General features: G+C 42.5%; 2 protein-coding genes across 3 annotated transcripts in view; one reads left to right on the plus strand and one right to left on the minus strand.

Moving 5' to 3' along the window:
• Positions 1-8,499, plus strand: part of dpp10 (dipeptidyl peptidase like 10) — a 102,226-nt gene extending 93,727 nt beyond the window's left edge. For both annotated transcript variants that reach the window (XM_023950653.1, XM_023950654.1), the window contains exons 20-26: positions 1,116-1,310; positions 1,887-1,941; positions 3,009-3,108; positions 4,345-4,403; positions 4,800-4,872; positions 5,071-5,144; positions 6,513-8,499. In XM_023950653.1, the coding sequence (XP_023806421.1) occupies positions 1,116-1,310; positions 1,887-1,941; positions 3,009-3,108; positions 4,345-4,403; positions 4,800-4,872; positions 5,071-5,144; positions 6,513-6,650 (694 nt within the window). In that variant the 3' untranslated portion in view covers positions 6,651-8,499. The remainder of the gene's footprint in view (positions 1-1,115; positions 1,311-1,886; positions 1,942-3,008; positions 3,109-4,344; positions 4,404-4,799; positions 4,873-5,070; positions 5,145-6,512) is intronic.
• Positions 8,500-11,448: 2,949 nt separating this feature from the next.
• Positions 11,449-15,079, minus strand: part of LOC101160770 (inactive dipeptidyl peptidase 10-like) — a 30,401-nt gene continuing 26,770 nt past the window's right edge. Inside the window, exons 21-26 of the mRNA XM_004081382.4 lie at positions 15,001-15,055; positions 14,808-14,907; positions 14,097-14,155; positions 13,247-13,316; positions 12,991-13,064; positions 11,449-11,868 (exon numbers count right to left, since the gene is read on the minus strand). Coding sequence (XP_004081430.2) covers positions 11,734-11,868; positions 12,991-13,064; positions 13,247-13,316; positions 14,097-14,155; positions 14,808-14,907; positions 15,001-15,055 — 493 coding nt within the window. The 3' untranslated portion in view covers positions 11,449-11,733. The remainder of the gene's footprint in view (positions 11,869-12,990; positions 13,065-13,246; positions 13,317-14,096; positions 14,156-14,807; positions 14,908-15,000; positions 15,056-15,079) is intronic.

Here is a 15,079-nt window from a genome sequence, read left to right on the forward strand (position 1 = left end):
AAACAAACATAATGTCAAAATCAAAGACGCCCTTTTCACGAGCAACTATTTATTCTAAGAAGGAATGAGGAGGAAAAAAGGGATGCATTGCTATGAATTGCTTTGGATCTTAAAAATATATCAGACTCACTAACGAGTGGGGAAATAATTACAGTGGCTGTACAGCATTGGTGCCCAAACTGTTAGTAGCTGTTTTTCTTTGATTAAAAGTTTTCCTGTTCTAGTTTTTCGATCTGAAAAGGCCAGTAGCTTTGTTGTTACATTTGAAATGCAAAAAGTAAAACGTCGTTTACTCCTTCATGTTCTGTTCTTACATGAATCAGAATGAATAGCTTCAATATCCTACTTTGAACTTTTTGCTTTTATTTCAGCCCACCAATCAATGAAAATTTACATTCATGCCAAATAAGACGACTCAATCTCTGAGGCTCCGCCTCTCGCTACTCGTGGGTGCCGCCCATTTCATGACGTCATTCTATAGTCTGCTTCAGCAGCGTGTGTGTATTTCTCCCACGAAAACAAACATCTGAACTTTTTTAAAGATGGATACATATTGTGCAGATAAAAGGAGAGCGTTTAGCCGATCACCGCTAGCTCCTTGGAGAAAGTGGGCGTGTTTGTTAGCCTGGGGGTGGAGCTGGCAGCGCAGACTCTTCCTGTAAGGGGCGGTTCCTAACTTATTTACGTCATATAGTGAAGAAAACATTATAATACACTTACAAGCTCAAAAAGGTTGATTTTTACATGGTTTTTAATTATCGTACTTTTATTCTATTTAAACTGGTTCAGCCAGTCGAGGTAAAGATACAGGTGCGTATAATTTCAGTCTAAAATCTCCAAGCCCATAGTTGTCAGGAGTCTTTTGCTCCAGGAAGGTTTCTACAGAAGATTTACATAAACCATAACCTAATAATACAATTCTTGAGAATTAGATCTGAGGACTTGAGTGAAGTCACATGTATCATGGAAGGTTGGCAACACAGAATCAAAGCGAGTTCAGAGGCTTATGAAGCTAAATTAGATTTTTTATCATGGGATACATTTTTACTGACAGTTGCTACCTTCCAGGCCTTTTCCAGAAACTCTTTCTAACAAAGTCTGCTTCCTCTTTCCAGTGATGGTGCCCCTGGTGGTCAGGCAGTGAGTGACAGATTCTCTCTCAGCTGGGACTCAGTCCTGGTTAGTTCGGACAATGTGATTGTGGCCCGACTGGACGGCCGGGGCAGTGGCTTTCAAGGCCAGAGGGTTCTGCATGAAGTTTACCAGAGACTGGGAACGGTTGACGTTCAGGACCAGATTGCAGCCGTGGAGTAAGTCGACCCGGTCCCTTTGTTCTGCATCTGGCTCTGCTGTGGAACATGGAACATGGTGGGATTTGTACTGTGCCGTCATAGTGAAATTGGTGAAAATAATGTTCCTGCCCTAAAAATGTGTAATACTCCAGCCACAGTACAGTCCACCGTCTAACCTTTACCCTAACCCAACCTAGTCAGGAAATTGTCTCCTTCATGGGCCATAATTTGAGATAATGAGAGAAAGGGTTTAAAGCAAACAAAAATTCACTTGATTTTTAAAAAAAAGAAACATTTAGCCACAAAACAGTTTTTTTTATTATCAGAATACTTAATTTTGATAAAAGCTCCACTTTTATTCTGTTTAAATCATTATCTGTGTCAGAAAGCTAGCAAAGCAAATTTGACAAATGTGTGGATAGCTAATAAAGTCACGCTGAATCCCAAATGAAACCGTTGGTGCTTGATAACCGGGCTAATTAATTGCCCGGTTATCGGCCCTGACACCCATCCTTACTGTGGCACGAATAATCCAACCATCTTAGTGTGTTTTGTTGATTGTGAATGCATAAAACCAAGTCTTCTTTTGTCCAGGTTCATGACCAAATTCCCCTACATTGATCAAACACGGATAGCAGTTTTTGGACAGGTAAGTAAAGTCTATTCACATATCGCTTAAGTCAATGCAGCACTAAAACACAGTGACGCCAACATTAAGTCTTGTTTCCACACAGTTTTGAATCCCCAGCGCTAAAGTGATGGAAAATGGGCTTTTTTTATTTACTCTTATATTTTATGATATTTTAACATATTTATTTGTTTCATGTCTTTTAGCCAAGTTAGACTGTGTTGTCACCCCTTAGCTGGGGTGTTTGTGTCTAAGCTGTCACCCCCGTCAACAGGAGGACAGGGTGGGCGGCGCCTTCTGGGTTCTCTCTTCCTTTGCTTTTTTACAGCACCTTGAGCTGTTTTTTTTTTTTTTTACATGAAAAGTGCTAAATAGAAATAAAATGAATTTGAGTATGAATTATTTGAATGTATTCAACTCATCTGAAAATGGTATTCTGGGTCTGCTCAAGTGTTTCGTACCGAGTGTTGGACAAAAGTGTTATGCTTTCAGGAGGACGGCCCAATCAGAGCAACACACAGGCTAGAATTGTAGTGTTTATTCTGGAGATGGAGGAAATGATTTTGCCGCCAGATGCAAAGGTGAGCGTGAAAGTCAGATAAGCACAGCTGTTGGTAATCCTGGTTTCTAGGTTGGGGCTAGGATAATCACTTACGGAGATTTCCTGAAGCAGCTGTGGCTGAGGAAATCTCCAGCAGTAGCTGCAGAGCGGATGACGTCACTGGATCTGATTCCCAAAAGCTGAAGCGACGGAAGTTGAACTCCCGCTGACGATGGCCGCCGTAGAGCTGCGGCTCTCAGCGGTGTTACACGAGGCCAGAGCTCCAGACATTCCGAGGCACAAACAGAGGACGGGAATTTCCAAAAGGGACAGGCTGAAAATTTGAATCAAAGGCCAGAAAAAGGTCGTAAGCCATGAAAAGCTGATGGACTTGCTGGAACGTGAACGGACTCAACAAACTGGCAGTGTGGAAGTGAAACTGAGCACCTTCAGCTCAGGTGGATGAAGTTAGAGTGGAGGAAAAGGGAGGCTGGAAGTGAAGGTGCAGGACTGAACCATGACAAAAAGTTCTTCTTTGTCTTCTTAGGGTTATGGAGCCTACCTGACACTGATGATGCTGAAGTCTACTGACAGCCTCTTCAAATGCGCGTGTGCAATGTCGCCAGTGACAGACTGGAGACTGTACGGTGAGTACGTCCAAGTCCACCACTGAAAACTCTTTCACCCACAGAGGGGGGGGCGCAGTATGGCATTAGGAAGCCCCCCCCACACAGACACACACACTGACGTGTGCTTCCACCCATTGAGAGGCTAAGTTCACAGGTCAACTCATTCACAACTGAATGGGATCAAAACTGAGAGACTTTCAAATCACAGGATTTACACATCAAATTTTAAACATTTGACACTTTTCTATCCATGAAATAAGTTCAGCTGTGATGCTGCTGCAGGTCTCACTAGTTAGACATGCCGTGATTGCTGTGGGGCAGCGTCTCCTTTCTCTTTTCTAAACAGTTTGAGGATACTCTGAGGGGTGTTGTAAAAAATGGTTTTGGCGATATATCACAATAGTTCATTTGGCGATACTTACATCGATTAAAAATGCTGTCAGGACGATATTTATTTAATAATTTCTGAGCGTCCTTCATCATCTGAATCTTGTTGTCCACTTCAACCTCCGGCCTCTAGGTGGCAGCAGAGAACACAGAGCCTCTTTGAGCAGCTCTACACACACATACAAGATCGCAGCCAGAAGCAGCTGGTTCTGTTCTCATGAGACATGGGCTGTGTCCGAATTACCGCCCTAACCCCTATATAGTGCACTATATAGGGTTTTAGTAGTTAGGGGTTAGGGCAGTAATTCGGACTCAGCCATGAACTATTGAGTTTTTACCTGGGATGGTACCAAACATAAACTCTGTTCCATGTTGCTGCCAGTATCATATAAAGACACGGATTGCGGTGCTTTTTAGAGGCTCAGATAAGAGCAAGTGAAGCTCTGCAGCTGCACAGCGGCTAATGCACGGAGCCAAGATGCTGTTGGCAAAGCAGGCCAAAGATCTGCAGAACCTCCCAGATATACATTCTAGTTCATCGGGTCTCTAGCCGAGACCCGATGGATCAGAGTGATGTGTCCAACGCTCTGAAAACAGGGCTGGAGAACAGTGTGAGAGACTGAGGAAGAGGAGGAGGAGAATGGAAAGTAAACTAAAGTCTACTGGTATGAGAATGTCACTGAATGGGCCTCCGGATGCTGGAGCCTATCCCAGCCACTGTCAGGCAAAGGTGGGGTACAGCCTGGCTGGTTCAAAGACTTTTCCTTCCTATTTTCACATCACGTTTAAGCAAAGTTTGCCTTCTTGTCTGCATCAGTCTGACCTCAGTCTTCTGCAGCAGCATAAATAATCTGTCACTCTTCACAGCGTCCGCCTTCTCAGAGCGCTACCTTGGCATGCCGCTGCAGGACGACAGCAGATATCAGGTGTGTTTCTCACTTCCTCACCTGTGTTATCTGTTTATCTGTTAAAGGGGAAGTGCCCTTGTCTGATGTTCTGGTTTCCCAGGTTACTTCTCTAGTGTTTATCGTGTTTCTGGCCTGGTCTTTATCTACTGCGGTTGGGTTGTTCACATACAAACTCCGTACCTGTTATTCACAGAGTCCCTATTTCATGCAGTGTGCTGATGTGGTGCGATTTTCATTTCTTCTTTGTGGATTGAGATTTGTCTGGTGCAATCTGGTATTTCGGGTTTATGAGAAAGCATTCAGAGGTGACAGGAAAGTCAACGGGAGGGTTTACCTAAAGCTCCCCTGATGGAATTCATCAGGCTGTGCTTCTTTTAGGGTCTCCCCGTCATTGTTCCCTCACTTTCTTTGCAGTTCTCCAGCTTGCTGCAGAACGTTCAAGCTCTCAGGGAGCAGACGCTGATGCTGGTGCACAGCACAGCAGATGGTAAGAGAACACAACATGAACAGTGTCTGTGGTGCATCGTGCTACCCTTCAGGGTAATGAGGCTATCAGAGGACTAAGAACGGGTTCTGTGTTGTAATGATGGACAGCATCCTTAGAGATGTTCATTTGTGGACCGTATTTCCATCTGTCAGTGTTTTATTTTTGGTTTTGACATTTGTGTTGTCTGTTTCTCCTCAGCAAACATTCACTTTCAGCACACGGCGGAGCTCGTCAGGAACCTCGTCAAAGTGGGAGCGAACTACTCCATGCAGGTGTGTGCTGCTCCATCTGCTTCATCCTTTTCTATCTACACTCAAAATTTCATGTCAGACGTTTCCTAAAACTGCTAAATCCCTTTTATTTTATTTTTGTCCTTGTGGACATGGACAAGTTTAGCTCTAGAAAAATGATGTGTTCACTCTTTAACCCTTTAGATGTCACCAGCAACATCTAAATAACACAGACCTTTTTACATCCCATAAATCGACTATTAGCGTCAGCATCATGAATCAGCCGTTTCTAACGTGGAAATAAGTGTCTTTCCGTGTCCCAAGGCTGCTTCTCTCTGAATCTGCTGGAGTTGAAGACTTCCGGTAGTGGAAAGAACGTTAACGCTGCAGTTAAAGCTGACGTTCTTTCTTTCCTGAAGCGCGGAAAAGCAGCCTTGTGTTGAAATGCAACACTGCACAGCCATGATGGGCAAACCAGGCAACAAGAAGAAGAGGCTTAGCGCCGTCACGCAAAACTTTACATTAGCAAAGTGTTAGCTAACAGTGCAAAACCGCTTTTCTCCAACTTTCTGCAAAGTCACTAACTCCAGACCTCCAAACCTCATGAGGCCTTCAGGAACAGAGGCAGTTTGACGGGGCAGGTGAAGAGAAAATAAAAATAAAAAAAGAAAAGGTGTTTTTTTTAAATCCACATTGCTTCATGCACCACAGAGCATAAACCTCATAAAACAGTTCCAGTGGTAAAATGTCTAGTACATGTCAGTTTAAAAGTATCTGGTAAAAGAATTCTAATAAAACAGAGAAATCCTGTCAGACCTATAAAGCAGGCGGAGCAGCTTTCTAGTCGTTTTGTTGCAGAGGCTCCCCTCTTCTGGTTGGAGTTCTAGGAACAGTAGGAGCCGGGCCAGTTCTCCAATGCAGATCTTCATCTGATCAGCTCTAGGAGGGTACCCGGACCCCAGGCATGCAGGGCTTCAACCCTGTGGTGGTCAGACAGCCACACTTTTCCCAGCATCCAGAGTGGCTGGCTGTGTCCCTTTCTGGGGTCTCCCCTTTTTCTGGCAAGGGTCCTGCTTCAGGGGGCGTGGCCTGTGTCACTGCAAAGTGGATTGATCTGCTCACAACTGCATCTCAAACAAAACGGACAAGACAAACTCTAAGGCAGTGTTTCCCAACCCTGGTCCTCAGGAACACTGTCCTGCAGGTTTTCCATGTTTCCCAGGATCTGTAGAAGCCTGATGATGACAGTCAGTGTTCGCCGAGGACCAGGGTTGGGAAACACGGGTCTAAACCTCCAAATGCCATGCAGCAAATAAAAAATCCATCCACTATTGAAACGACTCTGCTCTATGAACCTATAGGTCTGAATGTTTCAGCCAAAATGATTGGAGGGGTTTGTATGTTCTCTAGATCTACCCCGATGAGGGACACTTCCTGTCCCGGCAGAGCCGTAAGCATCTCTACGCAACACTCACCAGCTTCTTCAGGGAATGTCTAAAAGAGGAGCTGCTACCGCTGCCTGATGAAGAAGAGGAGGAGGAAGAATAATGTGAGGCTCCAAGTGTCACGTTGGTGGTAGATATTGGAGAGTTTTACAAAAATCCCTCAAGGCCTTTCGCATTTGGACCAATTCTTTAGCCAGAAAAGGACATGGCGAAGGAGCCGCTAATACTCTTACTGTGAGTGAGTGAGTGAGTGAGTGAGTGTGTGTGTGTGAGCACTACATTGTGTGACTGTAAATGGTGTAAAAAAAAAAAGGTCACTAAGGGACACATGAGCAACACGTGTCTGGATTTGCTGCAGAAACTGGACTCATTTTGGAACACTATTCCTGAGAAAGCACACTGAACGTGACGTCCACTTTTGTAGACTCTCTAGATTGTAGTCGTTCACATTTAACCAAATGCATGTTCATCCACTCGTCTTTGGGGTTCAGCTGTTGGTTAGACATCTGATGACGGCAGAACAAAATCAAACACATGTGCTTAATCCCTCCCTCTTATGGCTGCAGAGTCTTTATCTGCAGCAGCTGACTTCACAAAAATCTGGACGTTCTACAAAAGTAGAACCAAAAGAAGATCAATTCCCTGCCTGTTAACAACAGTGTCACCCCAAATGCTAACACTCCAGGGGTTCACACAATGTTGCAAAGGATTCTGTGTCAACTTACGTCTGTTGAAGAGTTGTCCATGTTTCCTGTGAGGTTTTGGCAGTGACAGTCATTCGCTCTGAAGCACAGGAGTTGCTCTCTGTGCAACAGGACTTTGATTTCAGAGTGACAGACTTTCAAACGGCACTCAAACCTTCTCCGTCTCACGGTGGACGTTAAACGTACTTCAGGGAGGAGTTGGGTTGACGTCCACTGCAAATTTGTCAGAAGAGTCTTTGGTTTCAAACACTCATGTGAGCACATTAGGCAACAAGTGCAGTAGTGGTGATAAAGTGGAGCTCTCTACAGTGTTAGTAGGACCCTTGCATGTCTCCAGGGAGGGTGTCACATTTGTACAGTGAAAGAGGAAGTGGACATAGATCTACTTTCAGGAAGAAGGATCTCATAGAATGCTTAGTTTATGCGAATGATTGTATTGACCAATTTCTTTTGGATTTGTTGTAAATGTTTAGTTGACATAGTTATTTATTTTTATTGGGTTTATGCTTTGGTTTGTTTTCCTTGTAGCTGTTGATTTAAAATCCTGGGGTGGATTTTGTAATTCTTGCTTTTCTTTTGTGCTGTTTGAAAGGAACCAGGATGGCGTACAGTTTGGAAATACCGTGATGAAAATACATAAAAATACATGAAGACATGCTGATGTATGTAGCACAACACCAAACACACGGCTACTTTTTGAAGACTGTACCAAACGCTTCACTATATTTTCTTTGTGTTTTTCCCTTGGGTGTCATAATAAAGAAACAAGAACATGTGGTTTCTATTAGAAATGTGATGGAAAAATCAGTTTGATGTGAAAAAGCTCGTGTTTCATTAAACATGAAGCTGAACTACTTTATCAAACTCCATTTTGTTTATTGTGTCTTTGGGAAAAGAAAATCACACGAACAATAAAGAGTTCATTAGATTTGAAATGAACTGGATGTAAAAATGACACACCATGGTTTTGGTGAAGGTTGTTCATGTTTGACAACATCTTCAGCAAATGTTTGTTTCAAAATATTTTTGACCCCCATTTGGTTCAACGTCTGTTTGACAGCAACACTCCTTTCCATGACACGGTGTTACGGTGAGTTTGAGGTAAATGATGGGAATCCTGTGTGTAGAACCGCGGTAAAGAGATTCTAAAGACAGGGTGTGCTATAAGCAGCAAAAGATGCTCTATGTTCAATTTTCAAGTTCATAAACGGCTTTAAAATGTTTTCAAATAAACTGAACAAAATTGTGTTTGTTGTTGTGTTTGTGTGTTTGTCCTTTCTGGGTTTGTGATCAGACAGGAGATGGACCAAAGTCTGGTTTAAGCCTTAACCAGAACTGGGAAGGAGGGGTAGAAAAGAAAGAATATTAATAACACAAAGGGGTGAAAGCTATGCTATCAGGCAGTTACTCCATCCATTCATTTTGACAACGTTCTTTCTTTTGCTGATGCAGCCAGATTGCCCTTTTTAATCATTTGAACCTAACATTCCTCATGACATCACATTTGGGGACTCACTGAGAGAATCTTGCTCGTGCATCAACTCTGGGTTACCAGGAAGACATTAACCCCATCAGACACACTCAGAGCAGTGGCGGTTCCACACCAACTTACTCCCCCCCCCCTCCACCAACTTTCAAGACTCGTATTTGGGAGGGGGTCATACTCAGAGAGGGGCCCTAAATCCAAAACACACTTTAGGTCGAACAAGATGAACATTTATTGAACGCACTAAAGCTAAACTTTTCAACCTCTAAAACGGAACTTTTTGAACAAAAATATGAATAAAAACAGACATATTCATCCAGAATAAATCAAGTTAAACCCTAAATAACATATTTTGCTCTGCATAGAAATATATTCTGTCAAAATTATACCAATATAAACATGCTGGAGAAATAAACCAACAAAGCCTGGAAATATGAATAATTAGAAATAACATTCAGTTTTCTTTGTGAAACCGATCAGAAGGATTTGATTTTTTTAAAAACCTGTTATTGTGAATATCATATTTAGGTTTTATGAAACATTAAGAACTAAATCATAAAACTTATTAGTGGGATTACTCCAAAATATTTGGCATTTTCCTAATTTTGTGCAACAGTAGAAATTCTCCAAAAAACCTCAATACATACGCAATGCGCCGCACCACGTAACAAATAGTCCGCGTCGCCCCGCACAACCGCTGCAGTCAAGACTCGGCGATATATATGTTGATCGTTCCGATGGGTTTAATAAAGTAAGTTCAGAGAGAAAGCTCACCTCTTACCGCTTGTTTTTGTCCAGATGATGAAGCAAAATGTTGTTGTAACCCTTATGCTATCCTAGGCACTTTAACGTTGGGAGTGGGGTCATCTAGACCCACTAGACAGTGCTCTGAACCTTTTTTCTTCAATGATTTGTGATCTTCACTGGTGTCCATGGATTCCATGAAATCTTTCCACCTTTATCCACCTTTGTGATGGTAGGGAGAACACGTCAATGGAAGGGGGGGGGTCATCTAAGATAGCACAAGGGTTAAAGAAGCCGCCGCAGTGATATAAAACATTTAAGCTAGGTGACCGGAACTTCTTTTTTCACTGTGCGGTTATCCTGTGGTGTATCACTTTTTAATGCACACCCAGCAGCCAATCAGAATTGAGTATTCACCCGGACCATGGTATAACAAATGATAGAAAACCAATAGTGGCGCAGATTTTTTTTTACAAGCACTGAGGTGCTGCCCCCCCTTTAAATTTACGCCCTGGGCAATTGCCCATTTGGCCTGTGCCTAAACCTGCTACTGACTCACAGTTATTAGGCTATGTAATGATTAACGCTTAAGTCCCTCTTCAATCATCTTCTGATCTGTTGTGATGGCACTTCCAGTGGTCTTTCCATCATGCTTTTAGCCAAAAACTGTAGTCATTTTCTAGGACATCGTGCAGACAAGCAGGAATTCATTGGAAACTCACTATTAAGTTGTGGGTGGGACAAATTGCATCAGGATACATTTTTCAATAGCAGTAAAGTGTTCCCCGCTCGTTCGCATTTCAATCATTGACATAAATAATGGACGAAGCATCTCTGACGTCACCCACTGACGTCTACCGCCTGTCAGGGTTTTGACTATTGACTACAGAGCTGCAACAGAGGCGCTCTGTCGTCCCAGTGCATACCGTCCATTTGTATTATTGGCAGGGCGGGGCTGATCACATGACTCTGGGTCATTCAATCAGGCAGAACAGGAACATCACATCTTATATAGTCAGCACTTTGCACGTTAGTGTTTTCTTATTGAAAGACAGAACTGAGACACAATCATATTACAGCGATGACAGCCTGTGTGAACAAATGATAACAACACAAACTCGATCATCCGCTCCTGTTTATTATTTTAAGCACATCATAAGTAAGCATGAGTTCTAGGAAAGTACAAACATGAATATATGAATAAATGGTTATATAAGGATGAGAACAGAGCAACAAAACATCCTCATTTCACTACCTGCTTCTGACTTTTTCAGTGAAAGATTTAGTCGATGCCTATAAAGTAGGAGTATTCACACGGGGGGGGGGGGTGTCCTTTTCAGCTTGTTGGACCAGCTGGTAATGGATGAATGCCTGTGCGATGGCCTTTGTTATCACGGCAGAACACATGTTGTATAGAGACTAAACGGGCACAAAATGATGAGTATAGGTGTCAATAATTTCAACAGAAGATGCCATCATGGACCAGACGTTAGCCAGGACCAGCATCGCCTCAGAACAACGTCAGGAGGTTAGTGAGGAGCAGGAGGGGTCGCTGTCCAGCTGGCATTGCAGCGAACATGGTCCATTTGTGTTATTGTGGGCTAACTTTATCATTGTCTTAACTTTGGGGTCATAAATGTCAAACTAGTGAGAATGCTGTTTATAAGTAGTGATATCAAAGGGAACTTTTATGCAAATAATTAAAATTTAAATTAAATAAGAAAAGCACTCGTGTCAAAGACATCGCTAAGCTATTGTGAGTAGTGCATTTAAAAGGGCAAAGTTCATCTGTAACCCTTGTGCTATCCTAGGCACTTTAACATTGGGACAGTGGGTCATCTAGACCCACTAGACAGTGCTCTGAACCTTTTTTCTTCAATGATTTGTGATCTTCACTGGTGTCCATGGATTCCATGAAATCTTTCCACCTTTATCCACCTTTGTCATGGTAGGGAGAACACGTCAATGTAAGGGGGGGGGGGGGGGGGGTCATCTAAGCTAGCACAAGGGTTACATTTTCTGTTCTAATTTTTAGCTGTGTAGATAATCCAAACTTCACAGACAGATTTTTTGCTTCCCATGCCAACATCTCGTCTATCCTGTCGGCTCCTTCACTGTTGCTTACACACACACTGTGTCTGTGATGTTTCTGTGAATACAGCAGCCATTCACTTACACACAGCTTCCCTAATTGATCAACATCAGAATTTGCCACAGAAAGGTCAACAGGGCTTCATGGCAGTGTTGTTGGGCTAGTCATCTTCCTTAGATGTCTCTTTGGCAACTGCTTTCTCCTCCTGAAAGCAACGCTTGAAGAAAGACATTACTGATGAAAGCATGTAGTCCTGGCTCTGGCGGCAAAGGGTGTACCCTTCATCCGGGAATATCTGAACAGCACAAGCAAAACAGAAATTGTTAAAGTTCCAGTGTACAGGATGGAGACCGCAAAGGCACAGAACCGTATAGTTCTCCTGGTGGTTACAGGTTGGTGCCAGTGTTCAGCAGCGGAGCCACCACCAGTGTTGTTAATGGGTTTGTTTATGGGTGAATAGGACTGAAAAACATGTGGCTTAGGATGCTAATCATTTTAACTGTGCTAGTTATGCTAATGTGGCAAAAGGTGCTAGCACTGTGATCAGCGTTATCAACTGGGGCATAGGGTGTATCTCCACCCCATGGACACCCCTCTCAAGGGTGGCTCCAAGAAGCTGCATCCATTAACCATTAGCAGAATCATCAATCCTGTGGCGGTCAAGCTGGTTCTCACACTTGCTCTGGCGGTCCACCCGGTGTTCCACGTTTTAGCTTTAGAAACTTCAATGTTTGAATAAAGCAGCATCCCTTCATGACTGCTGCAACTGCAACACACCCCAACATAGACACACAAAGCCCTGGAGGTCAGGGGGCCGGTGGAGCCAGTAATTCTAGAAGAGATTTCCTGTTTGCCAAATATTCTAAAAGCTACTAGAACACAGCTCTGTGAAAGTGAAATAATAAAGCCACACAAATCAGGAGGGTGATATGGTTAACAATATTAAATCCTGAGAGTTCCAGCAACCAAAGAACAGCAAAGATTCTTTCTTTGTTGGGATCTAATACCCTCAGACCCTAAATTGTAGGGTTGCTGAGTCAAAGTGGACATTTTTTTCTGTCTTTTGAAGCCCTAAAATTATTCAATCTCATGTTTGGGCAAAAGAAGGCATTAGTCCTGAAATGTCTAAATGAGGCCTATCATCCAACAGAGTTCAGCCTCTGGCTTTTTGGGGTAACATTTAATGAACCAAAAGCAGAGAGACGAGTGATGAGAAAAAACAGATCTATCATTAGCAGCTGTGTTTGCAAGCATCCAGTTTGCTGACAGACAGAACAAACTGTGTCCCGGAGCAGACGGGGAGGGAAGCCAGGAAAAAGGCTAACGAGGACTGATTGATTTGGTTCTGATAAATACAAAGCTGGCAGGGTTCTCACATTTATCAAATATTTTCCAGACAGAAACCTGCTGCATTCACCTGAAGTGTGTAGTTCACATTTAATGAAGACAGCAGCTTTACCAGCTCCGCTGAGTGCTGGAAATGTACCGTAGCTGGAAGAAAATATCACAAACAAAACTATTACTGCAACTTCACCTACAAGATTTATCCAGAATGCACTATGAATATTTTTCAAGTAACTCAATTTAAAGCAAATAGTCCATGTTTGCACTTCATAGGCAGTTAATGCTACATTTTGTGAAGATGTCTTTTCTTTAGGCGGACTTTTACCCACCATCTTCTGTCCCGTGGATGATGAGAAGCTCCTGAGGTTGAGTGGTTGGGATTTTGACCAAACTGGAAATCTGCAAGACATGGTGGAACAATGAAAGACCCGAAGACCTCCTTGAATGGAGTTTTTCTTTGAATTCACCAATGCTTGGATAAAAAAAAAGAGGAAAATCATTTCCAACTGGTCAACAGTAAATGCCAGTAAATATTCTTTTCGACTCCCTGAAACATCAACATTTCTCTATAGTACCCAATAGAGGTGGAGTAAATGAACCAAATCAAAAAAAAAAAGTAAACAAAAAAAAAACGTGGTAGTCCAATTTGTTACTGAAATGTGAAAAAATTTAAAAACCAGTTGACAAAACCTTCTGGGCCCTCACTAACAGTTTCACCCTTAACAACCACAGTGTCTGCAATGATACCTAAATTATTCTTTAACTCTGCAGAGTAAATATTTCAGATTAGTAAGAAGACAACCAAGAATATAGATTATTTTTCATCCACTCAAGGAAAATTAAAATATACTCTTCAGTAAAATTAATCTTATGATTGTGGGGTTTACTAAAACTTACTTAATCATATGTTACTAGGTAAATGTTACTTGTTACTCAAAACCTTTAATGCTTAGGCAGTTAAACCAACAGACAGCTGAAGGTTAAAAGCAGTGACTGCTAAGTCCAGCTGAAGAAAAGCTCAGTGTGTCGAGAAGCATCATTTTATTGGCACTAACCAAAGATTCCTTTAGAGCTATGTTTTCTATTTTTGTTACTCTAGTTTAAGTTTTTGACGGACATGATGTAAGTGGAGATCTTTGTTAAAATGTTAAATCAATGAGTGTGAGGATGGAATCATACCTGGTATTTGTATTCCTCTTTAGCAGGAAAGCCAAAGTACTTTTCAGAACAGGCTGACCCTTTGTAGAGATTACACACACACACACACAGCCACACACACACACACACACACACACACACACACACCCACACACACACAGTGTTTTAATATTTTTGTGACGGTACATTGACTCAAAATAGTAACCCCAGGGCCTCTTCGTGCATGCATACACGTGCATTGTGTGTGCACGTGTACCCTGGAACTGGAAATATGTCACAAAAGACACGGAGCCTGGGCCTGTTTTCTCACCAAACTCCAAACTATAGATGGGCCTTAAACTATGTGACTAAAGGAAGAGGCGGTGTGTGATCAGATTGTAGTTGTGGTGTGATGGTCGTTTGTCCCCTCCCCTAGAATTTCACTTTTGTGTTGTCAACAGCCACACGTCCATAATGTGTATCTGCGCCAACCGTCTCCACAAGTGACGATGACGGACGTAGTTTAAATGATCGACAACAGCAGCACAATCTCTGCCTGAGTGTGACCACCATTCATTGTTCAATTAGAAATCGATCAGTTCTTCTGGTGTTTGATATTCTCTTTGACAAACTGCTTTGTTTTGCTGCGGATCGTAGAACAACGAAAAAAGTATTGTAGTGGACTAGCATTAGTCTTTGCATTCCTACTAACTTAATTAAATCGGTCATTCTCTTAATGTTCTTCTCTCTTACCGTAGAGTCTCCAGTCACTTATTGGAGCGACGGCAATGCCACACCTGAACCTGCTGCTGTGAGACAGGAGCAGGATTGTGGACAAGAAACCTCCATATGCCTGAGAAAGACAAAAATCATGCTGACAAAGAAAAGCTCATTGTTTTTCAGTGTTGCAAAACTTTCCATGAATGGGTTAACAAAATACACATACCTTGCCATAAATTCCAGCCTTACTCTCATCAATGTAAGGTAGTTTCAACAGGTGCCTGAAAATGTAGAGAAATGTAGCA

Source organism: Oryzias latipes, chromosome 21, assembly GCF_002234675.1.
Source record: "Oryzias latipes chromosome 21, ASM223467v1".
NCBI classification, from domain to species: domain Eukaryota; kingdom Metazoa; phylum Chordata; class Actinopteri; order Beloniformes; family Adrianichthyidae; genus Oryzias; species Oryzias latipes.